At 40.4% G+C, this 24,816-nt stretch overlaps 1 protein-coding gene across 1 annotated transcript; it reads left to right on the top strand.

Annotated features, from left to right (window-relative positions):
• Positions 1-4,293: 4,293 nt before the first annotated feature.
• Positions 4,294-24,336, top strand: SRPX (sushi-repeat containing protein, X-linked; the record flags this gene model as incomplete). The annotated part of the gene is made up of 9 exons (XM_010015857.1): positions 4,294-4,353; positions 10,472-10,663; positions 11,270-11,446; positions 16,962-17,088; positions 18,180-18,301; positions 18,987-19,166; positions 19,622-19,755; positions 20,687-20,808; positions 23,782-24,336. Coding segments are annotated over 9 exons (1,295 nt in total), but the record flags the coding sequence as incomplete, so codon positions are not given.
• Positions 24,337-24,816: the final 480 nt, after the last annotated feature.

Below are 24,816 nucleotides of genomic sequence, written 5' to 3'. Positions count from 1 at the left end.
TGCTTTAAAACAAGGTGTTTACATCTTAATCAATACTGATGCACAGTGAATTAATCTGTATTATAGCCCTGAGGAGATCTACTTGGTATGGGATTACTTTCTGTGTCTGAAAGACCTTATGCCTGCAAGGAATAGAAGCACAACAGTGGTGTGGAGCTTGTGGGTGTGGATGCAAGCTCAAATCTGTGCTGTTCACATGTGTATTTCCATAAGTACTGTGAGTAAATTTCCAGTGAGGCACTGGCACAGATTGCCCAGAGAAGTTGTGGCTATCCCATCCTTGGCAGTGTTCAAGGCCAGGTTGGATGGGGCTTTGAGCAACCTGGTCTAGTGGAAGGTGTCCCTGCCCATGGTAGGGAGGTTAGAACTAGATGATCTTTAAGGTCCCTTCCAACCTAACACTGATTCAATGAAATACAGGCAGGGAAATTTTTCAACATTTCTGGAAGTTAATCATAATCATCTGGGCAACTAAACTGCACATAGGATTATTAACTTGGTCTGGATGGGTGAGCTGTGGGTGGATTCAGGAACATGCAATGACTGTGTTGATACCCTCTACTTCTCAGTTCAGCACAACTCTTGCTGAACACGGGATTGCGAGGTTTCTGTGCTTTAACTTGCTTTCCTGTGCATTGCAAAGACAGGCAGGGGACTGAAAAGTGGTGTGGCCAGTGTAATATATCCTTTGAGGAAAAAGCAGAGCAGATGGTATCTTCTGAGTTACTATACATGCTGAAGACTGCTTAATATAAGCAGTTGCCATTATATTCTCTGTTAATACAAATAGATTTGTAGGAAGGTTCAAGATAAATCAGTATCTCTGTCTATTGATTTTTGCTGACTCTTCCTATGCTATTTTTTCTACTTAGATTTCTTTAACAAAAAAAATAAATTATATTTGCTGGTTTGGGGTTGTTTTTTTTTTTTTTAGCTTTACAGACCAGATGCAATAAAACAGTCGAGTGTGCAGGCAGTTTTTAAGCAAATACTGAAATCTCACTGAAGCCAATGGTATTTAAACATAAACTTTGCAGAACTGGTGCATAATGTTCAACCGGTATCATCATAAAATGAGTGCAAGTATTTTTACACACAAAAGAAAGCTCTCTAATGAGGTCATGACTGGTTTTGGTGCCTCTTCTGCCTCCTCGTGTTCATCTTCCTGACTTCTGAGGTCTTATATGACCTAGACCTGCTGTACTGCAAGAAGCTCTACAATCTGCTGCAAGTAAAGCTAAGTTTTTAAAGTCATATATTTGATACGACTTCAGGTACTGTGGAATGTAAAACTCTGATGCAAAACATTGGAGGAACTAAATCCAGATGTTGTAGACTTACTGGTGGAAGCTGGTTATCCTCTTCTTACACATGCTTAAACTGATCAGTTGTTTGAATATTGAAGGAATTCCAAAGTGCTCTACTCTCTTTTGAAGGGTACAGCACATGTGGAATGAGCCTTTCCTTTCCTCCCAGTATCAAGAGTAGCCTGTGCCTGCTGACCAGAAAAGATGCCATCTAAGCTCATTTAACTCCCATTGTTTCCCTGTGCACAACATAGTGTTATTACAACTGGTTTTTGTATATTTCTTTTTTTAAGCCACTTTGTTTTCTGTCCTTTTGGTTATTTTATGGTATTTGCCATGCAGCTGAAATTGGAAATAATAACTGTATTTTTAAGGCTGGGTTTTTTGTTGTTTTCCATTTCCCAGCAATGTTCAATAAGTCAGAAATGCAGTGATCTTTTTTGAAACACACATTCAAGTAAATTAGTAGAATCATAGAGCCATTTAGGTTAGAAAAGACCCTTAATATCATCAAGTCAGACTGTTAACCTAGCACTGCCAAGTCCACCACTAAAACAGTGTCCTTAAGTACCACATCTACACATCTTTTAAATACCTCAAGGGATGGTGACTCTGCCACTTCCCTGGGCAGCCTGTTCGAAAGCTTGACAACCCTTTCAATGAAGAAATTTTTCCTAACATCCAGTCTAAACCTCCCCTGGCACAACCTGAGGCCACCTCCTCTTGTGTTATCACTCGTTACTTGGGAGAACAGATCAGCACCCACTTCACTTCATCCTTCTTTTAGGTAGTTGTAGAGAGTGATAAGGTCCCCCTGAGCCTCCTTTTCTGATTTTTAAATGCTAAAGTCACTGCACATTAAAATGTGGACAATTAAGAGTGATAACACTGACCTAACAATATAACCCTCAAACTGAGTAATTAGCTAAGTGTCCCATTTTCTGACATAATAATTGATGCTTAGAGAAGTGTTCATTTACATATCAAGGTCTTCACAAAGCCCTCGGGGATCACAGCTTGCTCTTTCTTTTCTAGTCAGAGTCCAAGTGCCACACAGTTTAATGTTCATATGTTGAGAAGTTTCTCAGATGTCAGTGTTTAGGCATCAAAAATTCAACCACAACAATAAATGCAAGAAGTCGAGAGAAATGGCTCTTAAGTGATAAGAAGCCTGTGCTATACATGAATCCCTTGGTTTCAGGGAAGAAGCCATTTGAAATTGACTTCATCAAGGTCCCAGCTCAAAGCATTCTGAAAATTGGTAGAAGGATTCTCAGCGACAGAAGAAAGCTTTGAATTGGGCCCAAGGTGAATTGTGGGGTTTTGCAACTTTGATGGTACATACGAACACAACTCTCTCAGTTATTTTTTTTTTCTTTTTTCATATGCAGGAGCCTGAAGGGTTCACATAGCTGCAGTGTTGGTGCAAGAATTTGGTATGACATGAAGCTCACGCATGTGCTGCTTCCCTGCAGTTCCCAGAGGAGCTGCTGAGGGCTGCAGGCTGGTCATGGGTCCTGGGCAATGGTGCCCAATGTGCAGCTAAGGCAGCAAGGAGGGTCACAGGAGATGCAAAGTGTCTCATTTTCAGGTGGTTTGAACCCTCCACAAGCAGTTCTGCAGTGGACGTGTGGAGGGTACTGCCCTTCTGTAGACAAGCCCTATGCACTAAAGCTACTTGGGTGGAGCAGTCCATGGGCTGGATTTCTCTCTAGGGTTTTCCTGAGGTTGGTAGAGTAACAAGTAAAGTATTACTGGTGTCTGGGCAGTTTATTTTGTTTTTTGAAAGTGGAATCCGTTGACAGATGCTGACAGTAATCCTGGGGATACAAACATTTTGGTAGCTCTTTTATTCTTGTGCTAAATCATAAAACCATTAACATCTCTCAGGTTTCATCTCTGCAAAAAATGTGTGGTTTGCACATCAAATTATAATTACTAGCTTATTGAGGAGCATGAGTTATTTAATTTAACCTAACTTTAAGCAGCAGCTTGTAGAGACCATGGTCTCAGACCTCAACAAATGGTGATGAAATATCCCCATAGCTGTAACTATGAGAAGCTCCTGTAGCGCAATGCTGAACCTTTTTAGTACCTGCCTATTGATTGCAAGGCTTTTGGAAAGATTTATCAGAGTATGAGTACTCTCTTCTTGTGTGAGTCTCTTCTTGGAGAAGACATGTAGAAGTTAGAATGGACTTCATGCTCTGAAGCTGCTGATTTTAAATAAATGTTCCATAAGGATATTTCGAAGGCTTTCTTCCTGACTGCTGTGTTTTACTGATGAATTACTTGAATGATGGTGCTCCAAATGATTTCTGTTTCTTATAAGCAGTTTCTACCTTTATTTGAAGCATTTAACTGTTGTACAGGATTTTAAAAGTACAGAACTATACTCTCTCTTTATTTTGAACAACCCAGAAGACTGCTTGATACCAAACTGTGTTTTTTATTTGAGTGTAACTTGTGTTTGCAGGTAATGTACCTCAATGTTTTGTTCTTAGTATGACGATCATACAGGTTGTGAAAGAGGGTTCTTGACTTTATACACATTTTACTTCTGCTGTTTGGCCTGATGGCTGTTGACAGCCACTGACACTATGGAACCACTTTATAGTGAAAACTTTGATGTGCCCCTTCACTTGCACCTCCTCTGTTCTCTCTGCTGAATAAATCAACTTCGTGGTAGGTGGCATTTCATAACAGGGGAGCTGTGACCTGACGTGCAACATGGCATTACATACCATTGCTCCAGGAGCAGTGAGAGAGATTTACTATTTCATTTAATTAGCAAATCAATTTACTCCTTTAAAATTCACTATAAACTGGTTCTGCTATGAATCTGAGCTTCAGAGAAGCCCATGCTGATGGCATTGCATAGATTATTGCATCCTAATCTTGCATGTCTTTTTGCAAAGCTTTCTTTTATTCTTAATTTGTATTCCCTTTCTTGCCGCACTTTTTTTTTTTTTATTTTGTATTTTAGGGTCGGGATATTCACCCCTTGAAGACGATGAAGATGTGTATGCACGCAATAGATATAAAGGTGAATGCTTTGCTTATGTGCTAAAGAGAATTAGCAGATTTCTGAGAGAAAGCTTCATTCTTTTTCTTTTCATGGATTATAAAATCTTGGTGACCCAGCTCCATGATTTTTCTTAAGGATTTTTAGATCAAGATTTAATTTCTACTGTTTTTTTAAACAGTGGAAATTAGATCTAGTACTGATCACCACTCTCATGTACTTGAGTAAGTAACTTTTGCACTGCCTTTGCTCTTAGAAGATCAGGTGGTTAAATCATGAAAATCTGGGAAGAGCTTCTCTTTCTTCTTCATACATCCTAACAAACCCATCATTGATATGCTAACTTAAAACTGGGGCCTACTGATGGTAATGTATAGAAGTACATGCAAGAGAACTTGATTTTCATGACTTTCCCCCCCCCAAAAAAAAAATTGTTTGCATTTCAGGTTAGCCTGCTACCTGAAATGCCAAGTGAAATGTGTTTAATGAATGAAAGTGTACATTCCAAAACCAAATCATGCAGCTGGATGAATGAGTGAGTGGACTGGTGTGTTTATAAAGCCAGTTCAGGTTTTCTTCCCTATTCTGTAAGATTTTGCAGTTCAGCAAGATTGAAAAGGTTTTTGCCACTACCAGTAAATCTTCCATCTACTATGTCTGTTTTCTTAAAACATCTGCTTCTGTCTCAATCTTTTTTTTTTTATTATTATGTGCTTTTCTTTGCCACAGTCCCTCAGAAGCCTGGACAGTAAAGAAATTTAGTATTGTCACTTTAAATGGTAACTGTGTTTCTTTTTAGTAAACTAATCTGTGGACATGCTAAAGTTGTGATGTAATCATTTTGAGTACTTGAAAATATTGGTCATTGCTGTCTTGTATGTTGTTGATTCTCTGAAAAGAATCGATGGGCCTTACGAGAGGTAAGTCATAAAGTAATTCAGGCATTTATGAACAACAAAGAGGACAGCATAGATGTTATGGCTATGTTGCTGTTTTCATAAATGTTTTATTTTCCTCCCAGTAAAATACTTCAGTGTAAAATTTTGCTTTCAGACACATGCAGAAATATTTGTCTAAAGCTATATTCAGGTGAACTCATTTTTTGTTGCCTTTTAACATGTAGCTCTCTGCAGACACATAGAAAAAGAATTCCAGAGATCACAAAGGTAGATCGATGCCAATTCATGCCAGGGTAGGCAAGTAGTTAAAATGCAGATTCTGTATAAAATCCCTTTATATGGTGATACAAACTGGATTATACTCATGTCAGCCAAAATGTCACCAGGGTTAAGTGAAACATAATGACTCATTCACGCAGATATTAGAAACTGCCCTGAGTTTGGAAGTGCTACTGCCAAATGTTGAAGATCAGACAATGTGAATCTAGAAGTATAAAGGGTCGGAGCAGAAAAGGCTCACTCTTCATTAGCATACTTATTTAAGTTGGTATTGGGGGGAAGGAGGCAGAGAAAGACAAAGCAAGGGAAAATGAGCTGAGTAGCTACGTTTAGAGCTTCTCCTTATGCGAGCATTCCAACATTTTGGGTATGGCCCATTGCTCAGCAAATAAAACTTCCCAGTAACAAATAACAAAATGTTTTTTAATTGATGTTTACATATGTAAGCAGCGTTGGGTTTTGTTTGCACACACAGTCACTAAACAGTGCAAGTGAGAACACAAATTCATCCTCTTTGGCATCTGCAAGAAAACATTGCAGTTTATGGGGGTGGAGGAATCAACCTCCTACCGAACTCTTTTGTCTTCATGTGGATGTTTTTCAACTTGCTCAGCTTACCAGAGAAACGTTGTTGAGACTTTCAGTGCCTACAGCATTTTTTTAAGAGTTTTTTCCTTCCTCCCTGGTGAACCCTCAGCTCTGTTGGCTGGTGTACCAGCAAGCAACAGTATAGCCAGACACTTTCCATGCTACTTCAGAAGGAAATGCTCAGCTGAGGCTGGTGTTTAAACAGAACAGATGGGCTGGGGGAGACGATGCTCTAGAAAATACTTTCTTTCCAGCCACTTGGCATGGTTGTATCAGATCACATTTGATGAGGAAGCGCTTCCCTTACAGCAATCTTCTAGCACCTAAAAAGGGGCCTGCAAGAAATCTGGAGAGGGCCTTTTTGTAAGAGCAAGTAGCGACAGGACAAGGGGGAATGGTTTTAAACTGAAAAAGGACAGATTTACATTAGATATTAGGAAGAAATTCTTCACTGTGAGTGTGGTGAGACACTGGAACAGGTTTCCCAGAGAAGCTGTGGCTGCCCCATCCTGGGAAGCATTCAAGGCCAGGCTAGATGGGGCTCTGAGAAACCCTGGTGCACTGGAAGGCCCCTTCCAACCCGAACAATTCTGTGATTCTACAAAACATAGCAGTTCCTGTGTTCATAACTGCTCTAGTGCTACTGCTGTGATGATCCTCATTCCTTATGTTTTCTCTAATATTCTAAAGATCAAAAGATAGCCTTAGCTGTAGAGGCAACATTGTGGCAATCACCTGCATATGTTCTGGTACCTAAAAACTCAAATTTTGGTTAAGTGTACAGAACAATTTACAGATGGTGAAGCTCTAAAAGTGGTGCCTGTGAAACCTGTAGCTTTTCTTATTCCCAATGCCTTCAGGAATACAGGTGATTTTGTCTTGAGGCAGGAAACAGTTTGTGTGACCTCTCAGAGCCCCACCCAGCCCTAATACTCCATCAATACTCTATGTAGCTCCTTAGCCTTTGAAAACCAGTATGTGTCTTCACTTAAAAATAAACAAGCTTTGATCTAAAACTTTGTTGTATTGTTTGATGTGCTTTCAGGCACACAAGCTTTTCAAGTTACTTGGGTTTGGGTTGTTTGTTGTTTTTTTTTTTCCCCAGTGGTATCACTTGGTCTAAATCCAGATACTTGCCCCTTTATAAACCTTGCCTCACCCACTCTTTTAATCACATTCAGTTCTAGAGGAAGCATAATAACATTTTGGATCAAACAGATGTTCTTCCTAAGCTCTTCAAGTTATCTGCATCTGAAAGCATGTCTATTTTTCTTCCTCACAGTATCATGTGGTCCGGTAAAAGATGTATTTCCCCTCTCTAGGAGCCTTGCTTTGCTTCTCACTATAGACCAGCATAGCTGTCACAATACTACAGGAAGGCCCATGTGACTGTCCTGCATCCAGGGGCAACTAGAAGCCACTTGCACACTACTGTAAAGGGTTTTCACATGTATTGGTGAAATACAATAATAAGCATGTCACAGTACAATAAGACTGCTTCTGAAATGGACTAGTGTAGAGGATTGTCCTTTTGGTCTAGTCAAAAGCTCGACATTTAGTCTCTGATTTTAGTCTTCAGATGCTATTTGTGTTAATTCAGGACCAGCACAGGAAAATGAAGGTGCAAAATGTAGTTTCTATTGGGAAAGTGCAAATATGTCCTAGAGAATATTGCTCACTGAGTATAAATAGCCCATGTATGAGAAATAAAATACTGGGGTTTGTGTATTTATGTGTGGAGCTGATCCAAATTGTGTAGAAAATTTTATATAACTACAGGAATTAAGGCCTAGAAGTGATCATCTGCCAAAAATTATCTAGAAATCAAGTTTAAGTATCTCCTGTGACTTTGTAAGATGCAAGATATTTATTTATTGGGGTTTTTTTCCTGTTTCTTGCAGACTTGGAAACTTTTGTCATGTACCTACTGCATGTCACACGTAGTCACACAGGATTTCAGGACCTTTCTCTTTTTACTCTGCAATCCCTCCCTCTCTCCCTCTTAATATGTCTTTTTCAAATTTTGGAGTTGACAAGGGCAGACTTGGTCACTCCTTGTGTAGGAAACTCCTACTGAGAAGCTGCCCACTGCAGAAAAAACACAGCTTTCTGGGTGCACCCTGTGGTCAAAGCTCAAGAAATAGTTTTGAGGCTTTGGCTAGGAATGGCAGTCTCTGTTTGATACTGCACCTATCACTATCACAGTATGGTGTTAAATCCTCACAAGAAGATGGTACCCATGTCCTGAGTGTTTTGAAGTGTAGCCCTGACAACCAGTTAAAGTTTCAGTTTAATGTACGTGTGTTTCCCTTTTTCCCCATGAGTTTGGTAGGAATGTTAGCCTTGTAGTCCCAGCCAAATTCCAGCTTTTCTCTGACTTGGCAGGTTCATCCAGGTAACTGTCCTGCATCCAGGGGCAACTAGAAGATGGTTCTTGTACTTCAGGCTCCATTTCCATGATATTAGGGAAAGTTAGTCTTCCACCCATCTTTCGAGGTGAAAAGTACAACACATGAAGTCCAGATCTTCAAGGACATTAGAGCTGAATTTAAGTTTCTGGAGCTTGGGTTCCCCTTTCTGGATATATGCAAAGTATATAGTGTGCTTGTGAATGAACATCAACACTTCTTTATGAACGATTTTGCAGTAGGAAGAGCAGGGGTTTGAGCTGTCAAATATATTCATTCTGCCTGCATGCATGTTGCCATCAGAGGCTACAAATTACTATCACAGAGAAAGGAATAAGGTCAGATCTTTCTTGAATGCACCTCACTTAGTCTGTTGGACACTTGCTTACAGATTTAATCATGGCAATTTACATGCCCATTTGCTGATAGAAGGCTATTTTGTTGGCATTATAAAGAATATCTGGATGTTTCAGTGTGGCACCTCAGAACCACTGAGAACAGTAAGGGAACTGCTGTTCTTGCACAATTCCAAGTTCTAGTTCTGGCTTAATTCTGGGTGCTGACTTGGAAAGTAACTTTGTAAAACTGAAGCTGTACTTAAAACCTGAATGGTTGTTCTGATACATGGAAGATATGTACAGACAGGCATGATATTTTGGCAATACATAAGTGACACGTTTTCTAACTGTGGGAGAGCTTGAACTGTCACATTCAGCCAAGGCAATGTTCTCTACTGTACATACTATCATGGAAGGTTTTTTTATTTTTTTTTTTTAATGAGCAGTAAGAAAGCTAAATGTTGTAAAGATGAAAACTGCAGTTAGATCGAAGGTGTTTCTGATGCAAACTTTGGTTACCAAATAGAAATTAGATGCACCCATTTAAAAACAAGAGGGGGAAAAGGTCCAGTTGTCATCAAACTGGCCACATGGTGGCACGCTTACTCCACAGAATCATCGAATCACAGACTAGTTAGGGTTGGAAAGGACCTTAAAATCAGCTAGTTGCAACCCTCCAGCCATGGGAAGGGACGTCTTACACTAGACCGTGTCACCCAAGTCTGGCCAGTCTGGCCTTGCCCACTGCCAGGGATGGAACATTTATGACTTCCTTGGGCAACCCATTCCAGTGCCTCACCACCCTCACTGTAAAGAACTTCTTCCTTATATCTAACCTGAACTTTCCATTTAAGTCTAAACCCATTCCCCCTTGTCCAGTTGCTAAAGTCCCTGATGAAGAGTCCCTCTCTGGTATCCTTGTGGGCCCCCTTCAGGTACTGGAAGGCTGCTATGAGGTCCCCACGCAGCCTTCTCTTTTCCAGGCTGAAGGGCCCCAACTTTCTCAGCCTGTCTTCATATGGGAGGTGCTCCAGCCCCCTTATCATCCTCATGGCCTCCTCTGGACTTGCTCCAACAGCTCCGTGTCCTTCTTAGGTGGGGACACCAGAACTGTACACAATACTCCAAGTGGGTTCTCATGAGAACAGAGCAGAGGGGAAGGATCACCTCCTTTGACCTGCTGGTCACGTTTCTTTTGATACAGCCCAGGATACGGTTGGCTTTCTGGGCTGCAAGCGCACACTGAAGCCGGCTCATGTCGAGTTTCTCATCAATCACCACCCCCAAGTCCTTCTCTGCAGGGCTGCTCTGAATCACTTCTCTATGGACAAAAAAAGATAGATCACCCCACCCCCCCATCCCAGATTAATGACTACAGTCTTTAATGTTTGTAATAGAAGAGAGCTGCCAGATGTTGAAGGGCTGACCTTCTGATGTATAAGATTTAGCGTACTTAGCTGCTGTGTTACTTCTCCACTTTGAGGATTGGTGGCTTTTTAAATAAGTTGGGTTTTTTTTCCCCCCATTTCTTCTCTGTGACCTTGAGTAAAGAAAAGTGACTTTGTGTACGTGTCTGACCTTTTACATGTTCCAAAATATTATATGTGGTTTTTGTTCTCTATGCCAGAAACACCATGGTGCTCCCCCATTAAAGTGAAGCATGGTTATGCAAACTGCAGGACACCTCAAGGGGAATATTATAAGAATGTATTGGGGACGAGATGTGATATTCGCTGTCAAAAAGGCTACGAACTGCATGGCCCTCAGCAGCTAATTTGTCAGTCAAGCAAACGCTGGTCTGGGAAAGTACTGTGCAAACGTAAGTAGCTATGAAATCTGTGTGTGATGCTTGCACTGCAGGCAAAGGCAAACAAACTCTATTTGCCTTTGAAACGGTGATCTTCGGATTGTTACTGGTATTTTAAGCATTGACAATATTACTTGATTATGTATATTGGCTTGTTGTTGAAGATCTTAGTGTGGTACATTGCATGGTAAGTATCGTGAGCAGTACAAATACTCTTGGCAGGTAGGGAGTGTTTTATGAGTATTGGATTTTGATTTGTGTGATTTATGACAGAGCCATAAAGCTGCTTTAAAATATTGCCCATCTTGGATTTTATAAGTTGACACAACTTGTACTGGCTGTTTAAATGGGCTCTTGAAGTACAACATTTTCAGAGAAGAGAAGAATAGGTACTCGTCATCTTTTTCTTGGATAAATATTGTATTAGGCCCCTAATGTGTACGTAAAGTTAAATTTGAAATACAGCTAATAAGAACAGTCTGAAAAACCTCATGTGGCAAATTACTTTCTCCCACTTGATGTTTACTAGCCCTGTCTTTATTTCTATGTAATATCCCACATTCACATTACTCTAAGGGGGGATAACAGGTTTCTAGAAGTCCTTGCTTTCTATTCCAGAAAAGCGCTGCCCCACACTGTCCATGCCCACCAATGGGGGCTTCAAGTGCTTAGATGGTGCCTACTTTGACTCAAGGTGTGAGTACTACTGTTCACCAGGATACCAGCTGAAAGGCGACCGTATAGTAACGTGCATGGACAACAAGGTTTGGAGTGGCCGACCAGCGTCCTGTGTTGGTAAGTAAGATTATTGGATTTCATCCTAGAAAGTCTACATTTTGAGGTACCTGCTGGTGCCCGAGTCCTCCAAATAAATTCCAAAATGCTTTTTTCATCCAGCTCCTGGGGAGAAAAAGCAACTCTCTTGTTTGAGGAAGTAGAGAAAAGTTTTCCAAGGGATACAGCGTGCTTTCTTTCAGTCCCAAGTGACAGACTACCTTACACACAAGCTATCAGCTCTAAGCATTCTCTCTTTAATTAAGATGAGGCTGGTGTAAATGGTCAGTGCTTTACAATGCTTGTAACAGCTTTCACTGGTCTCCTGGGTGACTCCTGGGTTGGGAGTCTGTAATTGCTGTGCTGCTCTAGCATGTTCTCTGTGCTGGAGTCTGTCGTGCTTTCTGCAGCTTAATGATAAAACAGGTTTGAAGCCAAACCCTTTGCCTGATCTGTTGGTTTTCTTTCTTGGGATCATAGTCCTCAACTGTATCCAGGGAATATGAATGGATTATAGCTATCAGCATGATTGCAGTGAGCTAAACTAAATTTCAGCCTAGTTCATATTAGTTACACCAGCATTTTTAATTATCTAATTAAAAGTCACCTGTCTCCTGGGAACCTTGGCTGGAATAATTATTTTTACATAAATGAAAAGAGAAATAAACAAATACTGAGATTTAACTTTCCTTCTTACTAATGAGATTTCAGCAGATAGTGAAGTCTCAGCTTCTGCTCTTGTTTCTAGGAAGTGTCTGTAAAAGCTTCAGCAGCCACCCACAAAGGAAAGTATTTTCTGGCCATCTGAATTGGCTACCAGTAATTTAAACTTGTGGGTGGTAGAGTATTTGTGCTCAGTGTTCTCGGTGTATGATAACTTGGTTTACCTCAGAATGCCTGTGGCTCAGTATATGTTAGCAAATGGCTTTGGAGTCTCTCCACTGTGGCCTGATGCTCATAGAATTTTGTTCAGGTTCTCAGTTACTTGGTGGTGTACAAATGTAGAAACGAGTCTGCTGCTTAGATCTAGACTGTTTGTGGTGGCTCTTGTTTTTTATTTACAAAAACAAGCCTTGTCCTTCTCAGTGGTGTGGGCAGAGGAAGAAAAACAAACCCTTTGAAATTTTGGAATGATAAAATGTTGTCCTCTGTATTTCCTGGCACTTTCAGAATCTCATCTGTTTGCAGCAACAGGGTGCTTATTACAGAGGATGCTGTCTTGCAGAGTAGAATAAGCAAGTATGTCTTATGCAAAAAAGAAGAAAAAAAGAGGCTAAATTAGCACTATCACATCTTTTGATTCCAAAAATGCTGGATAGTTGTTGCACAGGGATGATTGCAAGTCCCAAGTAATGCAGTAAAAGTAATATTATTATTTAAGTTCTGGTAATACCACACAGGAGAAGACACCTTAAAATCTTGGATGCACACAGTTTCTTTATGCAAATAGTGAGTTACGCAGTTAGTAAACTGTTTAATAAGGTTATCTTTTAACCTTTTGATAGGTAGGATAGAGATTTTTCTTTTTTGTGACCAGACAGGACCCTAAGATGTGACTGTAACAGTTTATGCAGTTTGCAATTGGATATCCCATACTGTATGTAATTCAGTAGTTACAGAAAAGTCATCAGTGAACTGCAGCCTAAAAAGCTTGCCAGTGGCCAGGAGAGAACTGGCTGAACAGTTCACTTCCAGCTGAGGGGTAAAATTAAGCTGAAATACAAAGGCAGCAATTAGTTGCACAGTAGGGATGGTAGGTGTAATCACAGGCACAGGCTTGTAAAGTTCATGATATAGGTAGGGAAGTGGCCTGGGAACACTGCAGCTATTGGTATCAAGTACGGCAAAATTACTGCAGACCTGAATTTATCACCCTCATGAAAACACGGCACTTTCCTCTGTCGTTTTGTACTACAGTTGCACTTAGTATTTTTTCACAAAACTGGGGGGTTCACAGCGCAGTGGTGAAGATCCATACGGGAAGGGCATAAGGCAAACATCATTGCTGCATGTGGTACTCGTTAAAAGGGGGTAAACAGATTTTTTTTTCTTTAATATTTTTTTTTTAATTAAAAATAGGTATGTTTTAGTAGTCACTTCTGGCAGCTCTTACAGACAGTGAGTATTCTGTCCTAACAAAGCAGACTGTCTGTCCCCTGTCCCTCTCTTATAAGAGGAAAGATGTTTAAAAAAGATCAATGTACAGCTGCTTTTGGTTATCAGTTAGCTAAAAATGCCAATACTCATTTGAATAATATTTCCATTATATCCTTAATGCCCTGTAACACAGAAATGGGTATTTTCCTCTAGAATATTGAAAAATCAGTCTTTTCCTCTATGAAGGTTTCATCGTCCTTCTGATTATATAACAGACATTGTGGTAAATGGCTGTCACCATGCTAAGTCATCCTTTTGTCACATCCTAAGTCTGTATGGATAGGAAGTTAACTAACAGTTTCCAACTATGGATGCCTGAAACAAGCTTTGCACTCTGAGTCATTAATTACACAGGCCCTGATAATGGATGTTTTGAAATACAGAGCAATGCCTTGTGGAAGGCAGTGGGGAGAGCAAGACAATGTTTTTCATTCTGCCTGTTATGATTTCCAGTCTCTTCATCTCTTTATGCTTTTTACACAGACTAATGTTTTGAAGTAACTCCCAGCCATTGTTTAATGTCATTAGCAATAACAGCATGTTTATGTAGCAGCAAACCATTTACCTTTCCCATAGGACTCTTGAATAAGCAACCAGTGGACATTCAGTACCATCCCTGTTTCTTTCTTCTTGTCTTCCCAAATTGACAAGCAATTGAACATAAACCTTTAACAAAGCATGAGAAAGGCAGTTAACAAGCTTTTTAAATTTTATGGAAATGGTAAATATGGCCAATCCCAGGAGCATGCTTAAAAAAATATAAATCTAAAACCTATTTGAAAACTTAGCATTTTTCTCCATAAGGTTCAAAAGGCTGCTTTAAAATTTAGTGTTCCAGTGCTGGCCTCCTGATGCCATGTCTGCAATGACACTTCCCTGTGTGGAGCCAGAGTACCATTTGCTGCTGCTGGGTGGACAAGAAAAGTGACAGCTTACAAGAATGTGGCTGAACAACACCACATTTTTTAATGAAAACTCAATTTCCCTGCCCATGAATTAAACCTTGCAGGTGAGATTTCACCTGTGTAATACATAGCCCTGCTAAACAGCTTAACTAAATCCACTTGGCTTTGCATTGGTCTTTCAGCAGTAACACTGTAGTAAGACTAGCTGTACGGGGTCAGATACCTTGCAGCATGTCCTGGCTCCAGCTTTCGCCAGAAATAGTTATTAAGCAAGGAAGTCGGACAGTCTGTTGCTTACAGGATGATTTTTTCATCCTGATAAAGCCTTCCCAGCAGTTAGTTAGCAACCTTGTGGGTTCTTCTGCTAGGGTTTGTTTTGTTTAGTTTTCTAGTCTGTAGGTGGGCACTTTGCTCAAATCATACATTTTATTGAAGGGTTTTTTGGGGGTTGTGTTTAAATTTTGTCACTTATGTATTTGCCTGGATGTTCTGTGGTTGCCTTCTCTGCATTTATATGGGTTGTTTTTTGTTTAGACCTGTTTTTCTTCTGCCAAGCTGTGGCCACAGTGCTTAATGTGCTATAGATCAGCTGCAACTTTGTACAAGGCACAGGGGAAAAGACCGGAGTGCTGTTTGGTTTAACATATCCCAGTGGCCACTGGAGATAAAGAGCCTTTTTGGTAGAAAGCTGCTTTCTCTTGGTCCGTTTTAAAGCAGAGTTATTCTGGTGGGGTTCATTTAGTGCCTGTTGAATGTGAAGGCGCAGCTGAAATGACCAGAGAAAATATTATTTCCAGGAATTTTTAAGTCCAGCTCAAAAGGCTGCCTGGTCCCTGGGTGCTTGGTGAGTAGGTTCCCACAGTAACTGTATTGTTTGTCTCTATCATGTGGAAGTCCAAGCCAGTTTATACGAACCAGCCTTTGCTGTGCTAAATAGCGTAATGAGCTTTCTGATTAATTAAGTGCTTAAAACACTGGGTCCTTAAATGCCGTTCTTTTATTCCAGCATTATGTTCATTCAGTGTATACTGTCCATAGCACAGTAGTGAGCTGTTGCCACAGTAAACTAACCAGAGCCAGAAGCAGGCTTTGTGAGACTGGGTTATTTCTTACCCTAATTCAGATACACCAGGGAAGTATTGAGAGCAACTCAGTCTTGTAGCACTCACTGACTCTAGTGTGAGCAGGTTCCCACACGTAGTGGGAAGGTACTCTAAATATAAGGGAGTGAATAAGACACATGAGGAAAGGAGACAAAGTGCTACCTACAGCCAGAGTGGACACTTGAAAATCCTGTCAATTTGCATACCATAGCAGATAAAGGAAGGAGGAGTGAATGAGCTCAGAGTGATAAAGGATCCATAAGGAAGAACTAAGTGTCTTATGTATCTTTAATGAAAGGTTTTGTAAAGTACGGGAAGCTTTAAAAGCTGCTTAGAGGATTCTGCTGTTTGTTTTCTTTATTGCTCCACTCCCTGTAGAAGAAACCCACTCTTGCTAGTTTCACCTTCCAGGAGGATCTACAGAAAAATCAGCAGTTATCCTCCCAGTACTACAGGAAGAGAAGTATTTTTTGTTTGTTTATATACCAAAAGAAATCCCACAAAAAATAGCATTTGTGTAAGGTAATTTGCAATATTCCTGATGTTTTCTGAATAACTTTGGTATGACAGTTACTCGCCTGTGCCTCTCCCACTCCTTCCTCTGCCAAATTAATACTTCCTATGGAAGTGTCTCACAAAGCTGTGGTGTTTGGGGTTGGAGGAAAACTCCTGCAGAACAAATAGAAGCTGGCTTTAGAGGGTCCCAAATTCTTGGAATACCTTGAAAAGACTATAGCAGGGCTGCACTTGCTCTGTGTTGCTTGTAGAATATGAGGGTCTATGATGTTATTTTCTATATCTCATACTTCATAAAGACCTAAATGTTGTCTCAATTTTTTATTTTTTTAAAGCTAGCCAGATTGTGCTTTAGATCTGTCCTGCAAATGGAAAGACAAGGCCTGCCACCCTTGAAATTTATGCAGTGTTTTAGGGATTGCTTTCTATTTGCAAGTAAAGAGCAGTCCTGTGTCTTTGTTCATTTTTAAAGCTGGTATGTGACTCTATGGGAGTTACACCTAAAAAGTCTACCACACAGATGAACAAAGAGAGGAAAAGCAGAACATCCAGGCTGCTTGAGTACAACGTTGGGCATCCCTCCTTAGTTCAAAGCTGGGGACTGTGTAAAGAAATTCACAATAACTACTTTTAATTACTTTTTTTTACATTGCAAGGCATTGCTTATTGTCATTTCTTACTCTTACAAAGTGAGAAGTACAGGCTCCATATGCCGTGGCTGGGACGGCTCCAGTGTTGAGGAGGTCAGCTGAAGGTGATCCCAGGTTACGCTGACAGAAGGTCAAGAGCTGTGAAGAAAATGCATAGCTATAACAGATTCACAAGTACCTATTTCTCTGATATTTATTTCAACAGATACTGAACCTCCAAGAATCCAGTGCCCAAGTGTGAAGGAAAAAACTGCAGAGCCCAACAAGTTGACGGCCAGAGTGTTCTGGGACACCCCGGAGGGACGGGACACTGCTGACGGGATTCTGACAGAGTAGGTGCAACTCTGTAGATGTTTGTATTTTCTCCTTTTTATTGCTGGGGTCCTGGTTAGCAATTCAGCTGATGAAGATGGCCAGGTGCCCTTTCCCATTAATTCATCCAAGGTACTTGTTTTAGCTGTCACGTGTCACTGGACTGTAAAGAATTGTATGTTTAACCAAAAGAGTTGACAGCCTGGAGGTGAAGTTTTCTTACAGCAAGTTATCTTTTGTACATAAAAATGAAAAGAGAGATAGCAGCAGAAGCCATTTTGACTGCCTTATAGAAAAACCAAGGTGAACTGTGTCACAAAACAGTATCTGCAATCGCCTTCAGGCTTCTTCCTAAGGTAGGGCTAGCTACTGCTGTCCCAGCATAATGCAGTTACCTTTAAAGTAACATTTCTTGTTTGAAACTTTGGTAGCTTTAAACATTGGATTTAAACTTAACATTTTCTTCAGAATTTCCTTGACAATGTTTACGGTTTCACAATCCCATTTACCTGAAGAGCAAGGTGTACTTGTAATGGTCCACTGTGTCTGATTTTCCTGTCATTATCATGCAGGTTTTATGTCGCTTTGTTTAGGTTATTGTAATGGTAAGTGTATAGAAAGTCTACTTTATTTAGTAAGCAAGTTAAATCTTTTAACAGTACATTAGTGGACTGGTTAAGCTTAAAAGCTCAAAGTTTTAAGCTTAAAGATGCTTACAGTTTTATGTGAATATAAAAAAGTTGTTGAAAGACAGTGACATTGCCTTTTTATTGCTACAGTGAAATAATATCAGAAAGAAGAATAAAATGCACAATTAAAAACAAGATTGCTGTTAAGGTCTGATGTTATAATTCTATGGCAATTAAAAGCATTAAAAGAAATGAAGCCTAATAAAATAAAAACTTTTAAAATTGTCAAAATAAAGAAATTCCAAAGTCTTACTGATGTAATGTCTGGCAGGTGAAAAAAAAGGTGATTATTCCACATAGACTGTCATGTGAGCAACTGTTCCCAGCCCACAAAACGTCACTTCTCAGGCTTTTACACCACTCTCAGTAAGAAAATACCAACGATTTTATGAATGTCTGTCCTGTTTTATCTCCTGTTTTAGTGTTATTTTGAAAGGCTTGCCACCGGGGTCCCATTTTCCAGAAGGCAACCACAAAATCCAATATACCGTGTTTGACAGAGCTGAAAATAAAGGCACTTGCAAATTTCTTGTTAAAGTCAGAGGTAAGAATGATGTTTTTACCCTATAAATACAATGACTGAGTTGCATCTGGCTTAGTAGGCAATTTGAGAAATGTCCTTATTTCTCTACTTGTATGTAAATGTACGTGTATATAAGCTATGTTGATGCTGAAAGGGAGAATGCCATCTTGCTCAAGACCCTGGGGGCCAGGTCTGCAGCAGGGGGGACAGCCTACACTCCACACATTGGAGAAGAGCTTCATTGATCTGTCCTGTCTCCAGCTCTGCACCCCTTCCCTCCTGCAGGCTTCTCCCTGATATTTAGCTTGTGAGCTGGTGAAACAAGTATGCAAAGGAGTTTTTTCAGCTGTGACTCACATTCGTCAAGTAGGGCCGCCCTTCCACAAGTCCAGATCTTCAAATCTGCAGGTGAATATACAGAGATGAAACCTGTAGGTTTCAACTTCAGCTCTCTTTGTGCTCCATGACCTTTTGTCATCATGATACCACAATCACCTATATATCTATATCAATCATTTTAGTTTACATGTGAGTTAAGATGGGGTTGATTGTTTGGAGTTTTTAAGTACATGACTAGTAACATAGAATGCCAACAGAAAAATACCTTATCTTCTATATTGATATTCCACTGGCCATGCTACCCTAGTAACAAACAGGGTGATTCATACCTTGTCTTCTTGTGTTTTCTTTGTCCTCTTGCTTAAAGTCAGGCGCTGTGTGAAATTAAATGCCCCAGATAATGGCTACATCAAGTGTTCAGGTGATGGAAATAACTATGGTGCTACCTGTGAGTTCTCCTGCATTGGTGGCTATGAGCTGCAAGGAAGCCCAGCTAGAGTATGCCAGTACAATTTGGGGTGGTCAGGAGTGGAGCCAACCTGTGCACGTGAGTATTTTACTATTTTACCAGAGAGCTGCCAGAGCAATGGTTCTTGTGGCAGTGAGAATTTGTGAAGGGGGTATGGGGTGGAATGCAGCTGCTGACTTTATTGCCTTGGAGGTAAGAAACTTAAGATCTTTATCTCCTCTGCCGATTTGCACTCTGCAGCTGAAACCTTTGCCACAGTTGGCTGCTCTTCCCTAGGATGATGATGATACCTCAGAACTGATATTGTGTTTTAGATCAAAGCTTTCTTCAAAACTTCACATTCTGGAGTCAATCCATCTTGCAAACCAGAGGAGTTTAAGATTAAATTATTGGTTTCAATGAGGCCACTATTTCACCCATATCTTCTTTATTATTATTTCTTGTTCTTGTGCTTCTGCTATCTGAATGTGTGCTTTTAGAAACAGACCTGTTTTCAGTATGCTGTGTAACTTTTGTTTTAATTTTAATTCTAGCCATGAATCTTAATGTGAATGTGAGGACTGCAGCAGCACTTCTGGACCAATTTTATGAGAAGCGAAGACTGCTAATTATTTCAACTCCTACTGCAGCCAACTTCTTCTACAGATTGCAGTTGGGAATGCTGCAGGTAAAACACATTTCAGGGGTGGGATTGAAAGTATTTTTATTCTCTAAAGAAAGACAAGAAGACAAGCTCTGCTGTTTAATATAAATCCACAAATGACAGCTATTATATTGTAGCCACTACAGGACCTGGCTGAAGCAGTAAGAATTAATCCAGAACCACTTTTCATGGATTTGAGTTGAACCATCTCTCCAGTCTCTAGTTCAGCTCTCTGCTAGATTGTGCTGCCTCTGACTGACCAGTTGCTGAATCCCAGGCAGTTTTGGCCTTCATCCATCCTCCCCAAATTAATTTAATATTAATTTATGCTCAATAATAATTCCCTAACTCAGGTCCTAAAGAAGTTGTAAAGAACCCAAACTATCCAGCACTTCAGTGGTTGTAGTTCTTGCAAACCAGGCTTACAGGCTTTGTAACTACAATATAAGGAAGCGTGAATAGCTTCAGACATAATCAGTGCACCAACAGACAAAGGAGCAAAGAGACTCAGCACAGAAATAATCCAGAGTGCTGAACTAACTTGGCAAGAAAATTCAATCTATTGATCAAAATGAAATAGTTTAAGATACTAAATTTGATGGCTATAGTACTTTTCCCACTGCTTGACGGTGGTTGAACAAGTTGGCCCAAAAGAAAACTCTCCCAGTCAACTTCCATTTCACATACCTTGCTTTGATTGCCAGATTCCTGGCACAATGCTTAATAACCTTGGCATCTTTCATGTGATTACAAAGACAAGTTTATATTTCTACTAGGTGGTCCCTGTGTGTTGTTTTTCTTAGAGTGGTAAAGAATCTGTCGTTTAACATCCCCTGGAGTAATGAGGATCTACTTCTTTACAGTGTGAATTAGAGACTTTTCAAAGTCAGGCTCAAAAGAACTTCCTGTTCTCTCACTGATAACTGACAACTCTGTCTTTTTTTAACCCTTTCAGCCAGCACAGTGTGGGTTAGACCTCCGACATGTTACTGTAGTTGAATTGGTTGGTGTCTTCCCAGCACAGATAGGAAGAATAGGTGTAAAGCTGCTGCCCCCATCGCTTGCCCTGCAACTCAGGTAAAGTAAGCTCTCATTACAGCTGTGTTTGCACCTTAGCATGTGAGATGTATTGCTTTTGATTCCCTGCATCTTGCTCTCTAAGTATACATATTTTTCCCTAATGTACGTAGCTAGACACTGGAAGGTAGATGTTGATGAGTAAGTTTTAGGATTAATTTGCTTTCTATGTAACAGCTACTGAAACTCATGGGCATTTGGTATTTATGAAATTAAGAGCATAGATGTCAGCTTATTTCACATTTAAATGGGTCACAGTCATTTAAACATGAAACAAGCTGACGTCTATGCCACTCTTTCAAATGCCGTGTCCTCCTTGCCTGTTTGTTCAGAGTGAATTTCTGAATTATGTTAACTCCCTGTGTACCCCTATGATCATGTTAGAGGTTTGTAATTTTAGCTGCTGCCGCTGAAGACACTTGAAGTATTTGTGCCAAAGTTGGTCTGATGCAGTCCTGGCTGGCTACAATCATTGTGCAAGGACAGCCTTGGCACAGCTGCCAGTGCAGCCCCAAATAGCAGTGGCAGCTTATCTTCTCTGCAGTGCTGCTGGGGGTTGAGGCCAGACCGGAAGGGAAAGCAGTGGTTGCTCTTTGAAGTCTCACAAGCAGAAATGTTATGGGAAATATTTCAAAGGGGAAATTATCTCAGCCTCGTCAGCCTGACTACACCATCAGCAGTTTTACTGAGGTGCCTAAACTGTTTTGACTTGGCTTTAGACACGATTTCACTTGAAAGGGAGGATTCAAGTGCCAGCATTTCCTAGGGACAGGAGGACTACCAGAGCCAAAACTGAAGGCCTCATTGGCAGGGAAAAAGGTAGTTATTTAGGAAAAAAAGTCCAGGGGTGTTTTAGGCAACATCTGTTGTGATATGCCTAAAGACATGTCAGCATTTTTTATTGTCGCCAATTAAAACTCACTCCAACTCAGACAATTTCTTGGATTGCAAAAAATGAAAACATTTTTTCTCTATAAAAGGGAAAAGAGACCACAAAGAGCTTCTCTTTTATTCAAGAAAGTTATCATGGTTTAACCCCAGCCAGCACCTAAGTACCCCACAGCTGCTCATTCATTTATTTCCCCACCACCAGTGTGATGGGAAGGAGAATCAAAGAAAGGTAAAACTCATGGGGTTGGAATAAGAGCAGTTTAGCAATTGAAATAAGGTAAAATATGATAATAATAAAAACAATAATAAAAAGGAAAAAGAGAGGAATAAAACCCAAAAAACACAAGTGATGCGCAATTTGTTCACTGCCTGCTGACTGATGCCCAGCCCATCCCCAAACAGCAACTGGTGGCTCTCAGCCAATTCCCCCCAGTTTCTAAACTGAGCATAATTTCTATGGTATGGAATATATCCCTGTGGCTAGTCCAGGTCAGCTGTCCTGGCTGTGCTCCCTCCTGGCTTCTTGTGCCCTTCCTCACTGGCAGAGCATGAGAGACTGAAAAGGCTTTGATTAAATTAAGCACTGCTTAGCAACAACTAAAAAACTGGTGTGTTATCAACCCTGTTCTTGCACTAAGTCCAAAAAACCAGGACTGTACCAGCTCCTAGGAAGAAAATTAACTCTATTCCATCTGTCATAAAAGTCTTTCAGTGCAGGAAAGGTGTGGATTGTGGGTCTGTACAGGTGGGGAGTAGGACATAACCTCTTTGTTTCTCCACAGCTGAGACAAGGGAGGAAGAGAGACTGTCTTTATATTCCCAGAGTTGGCAAGCTGCTTCATCCACTAACTAAAGTTGAAAAGGTTTTCTTGTGTCTCTATAGAAAATAATAAGCTCTGGTAATACCTCATTCATTACCTCCTACAACCTTTAATGGAGCTACATTTCAGAAACGGGTATGACCTGCCATGCTCAGTGAAAGTTAGTTCTCCATTTGATTTTTTTTTCCTCTGTTGTTACTGCAGTGTGTGAATTATAGCATTCCAGTGCTGCAAGGCACTTAAATCAAAATGAAACACATGGGGTTTAAACATCTTGAATAAAGATGCTGTCCAGAATTGGCATTCAGTAAACTAATGAACACAGGTACCCTAGTTAAAACTTGAAACCTCAGAAGATTAGCATTAGGATTTATAGAGGGTAAGATTTTTCTTAGGTGGGATGAGCACAAGAGGAATGTAGTTTCTTATCGCCATAGCTTAGCTTCAAATTTTATTTTAGTTTGAATTTAATAGCCAAGCTTCCTAACCGCAACAAGATGTCACATAGAGCACTCAGACGTGTTAGAAGACAAAGGAAGGTCAATTTTGATGCTTTGCACCTTACCAGTGGTGTCCTGACACCATTCTTTCACAGCTGCCTGAATTTGTTTTCCCTGCACCAGTGACACTGACTGACTGCACATCTAAGGCTCTCCAAGCACAACATGGGAGTGCTTTTTTTTTTTGTAACCATCACACTCCAGAGGAGCTCAAATCACTCCTTTTACCCCTTGGAAGGAAAGGGCTCTGCCATGATTAGCAGTGGCTTTTGTTCTCCTAAATTGGAGTTACCACCAGATAACTGATTCCAGTAATTTTGTCCTGCTTTATCTCACTGTGGGTTTACACCATGTGGCAGCCAAGAACAGGAATAGCCTACTTGTAACTCTAGCTGCATCACAATGGTTTTCTTTGGGCGATGCATATAGCACTTTTTTTGTCTTATGGTTGGGTTTTTTTTTCCCCTCCTGTGACAGCAATAGGTAATGGCATGTGCTATACTGACAGTCAGGTCTGAGAAGGAAACATTGCTGAGTGCAGTTACCTTGACCTTTCCCTAATGCAGAGGTTCAGCATGCAGCATGTGCAGGCACCTGCTCTCTAGCTGACTCCTTGTTCTTACAGCTGAACAAAGCAGAGCCTGTATAGCCCCTGTTGACCATCCCTGCTGCTGAGTTCCAACAGGCTGGTTCTGCCACTTTAATAGTTTGAAGTGCCCAGGCAGTAGGTGATGGGCTTTAACAAGTTCCTTATTTTGCAGGCTGCTGTTGAGGATCCCCCATTACAGTTTCAGCATCGTGGTAATGGACAAGCACGGAATGGACAAGGAACGCTATCCTTTCCCAGCAACCCCAGCTGAGCTATTTGCACTTATTGACAATTTTCCTCTGAGGAAAGAAGAGATGAAGCTGCAAGCAGAAATTGGTCAGTCATGTCCCTAATACAGGGTTTGTAGGGCTTGCAGTTGTCAGTGAATTTTTTTTTTAGTCCACATAATTCTCCTTTTGGTGCTACACAAAGCATGGCTTTTTTAATCACTGTCATAATGATTTTTTGTGTGTATTAAGTCTGTCTGGCTGTGTAGCTACTCTGCACAGAAGTATACATGGTGCTTTCATCGTGCTTTTTTGTACTTTCAGCCATCTTGAGATAAATGTGTACGTAGGATTATTACCCAATGGAATTTCTTGTACAGAGAGCGAAGAACTGAGGCATGTTTCTGGGAGTTTATTTTGGATTTTTCGTCCAGTGTAAAATTGGGGTTTCTTTCTTACTGTTTGTAAGTCTTTTTATTAATAAAATATTGTTTTGCAAATGCATAGTTTTCTAAAATTCCTCTTGAAGATTAAAGTTAATTAATTCTGTGATTAAAATACCTCTGTGCAAACCATTATAACAGAGACATTAGCCTCAGATTGAATATGTAAAAGCAAACCAGTGGTATCTTTCAATTCCACTAAAAATATGGACTATCACAGAAACAAAGCATCAGCTGAAGGCAACACAAGTACCTGTTTTGAGCAGCAGACAGGAGAAGACAGCTGGTAGCAGGAGCATGGAAGCCATTACCAGAAGATACAGGATAAAGGAAGAGTGAGCAGTGTAGAAGATGGGCAGTAATTAAGAAAGGCCATGTACTGTAATGCTTGATAGAAAAATACACTCTTACCTGGTATGCTTCTGGCTTTTCATGTCCAGTGGACATGGAGTAGCAGATTTCTTTTCCTCTTCCATCTTGGAGAGACTGGGCTGTTGATTTGATGGCAGGGGAACATTACCCTCAGAGAAACTTCAT

Source organism: Nestor notabilis, unplaced genomic scaffold, assembly GCF_000696875.1.
Source record: "Nestor notabilis isolate BGI_N333 unplaced genomic scaffold, ASM69687v1 scaffold5816, whole genome shotgun sequence".
Classification (NCBI taxonomy): domain Eukaryota; kingdom Metazoa; phylum Chordata; class Aves; order Psittaciformes; family Psittacidae; genus Nestor; species Nestor notabilis.
Note: the sequence above shows the minus strand (reverse complement) of the source record. Positions and strands in the feature narration are given on the sequence as shown.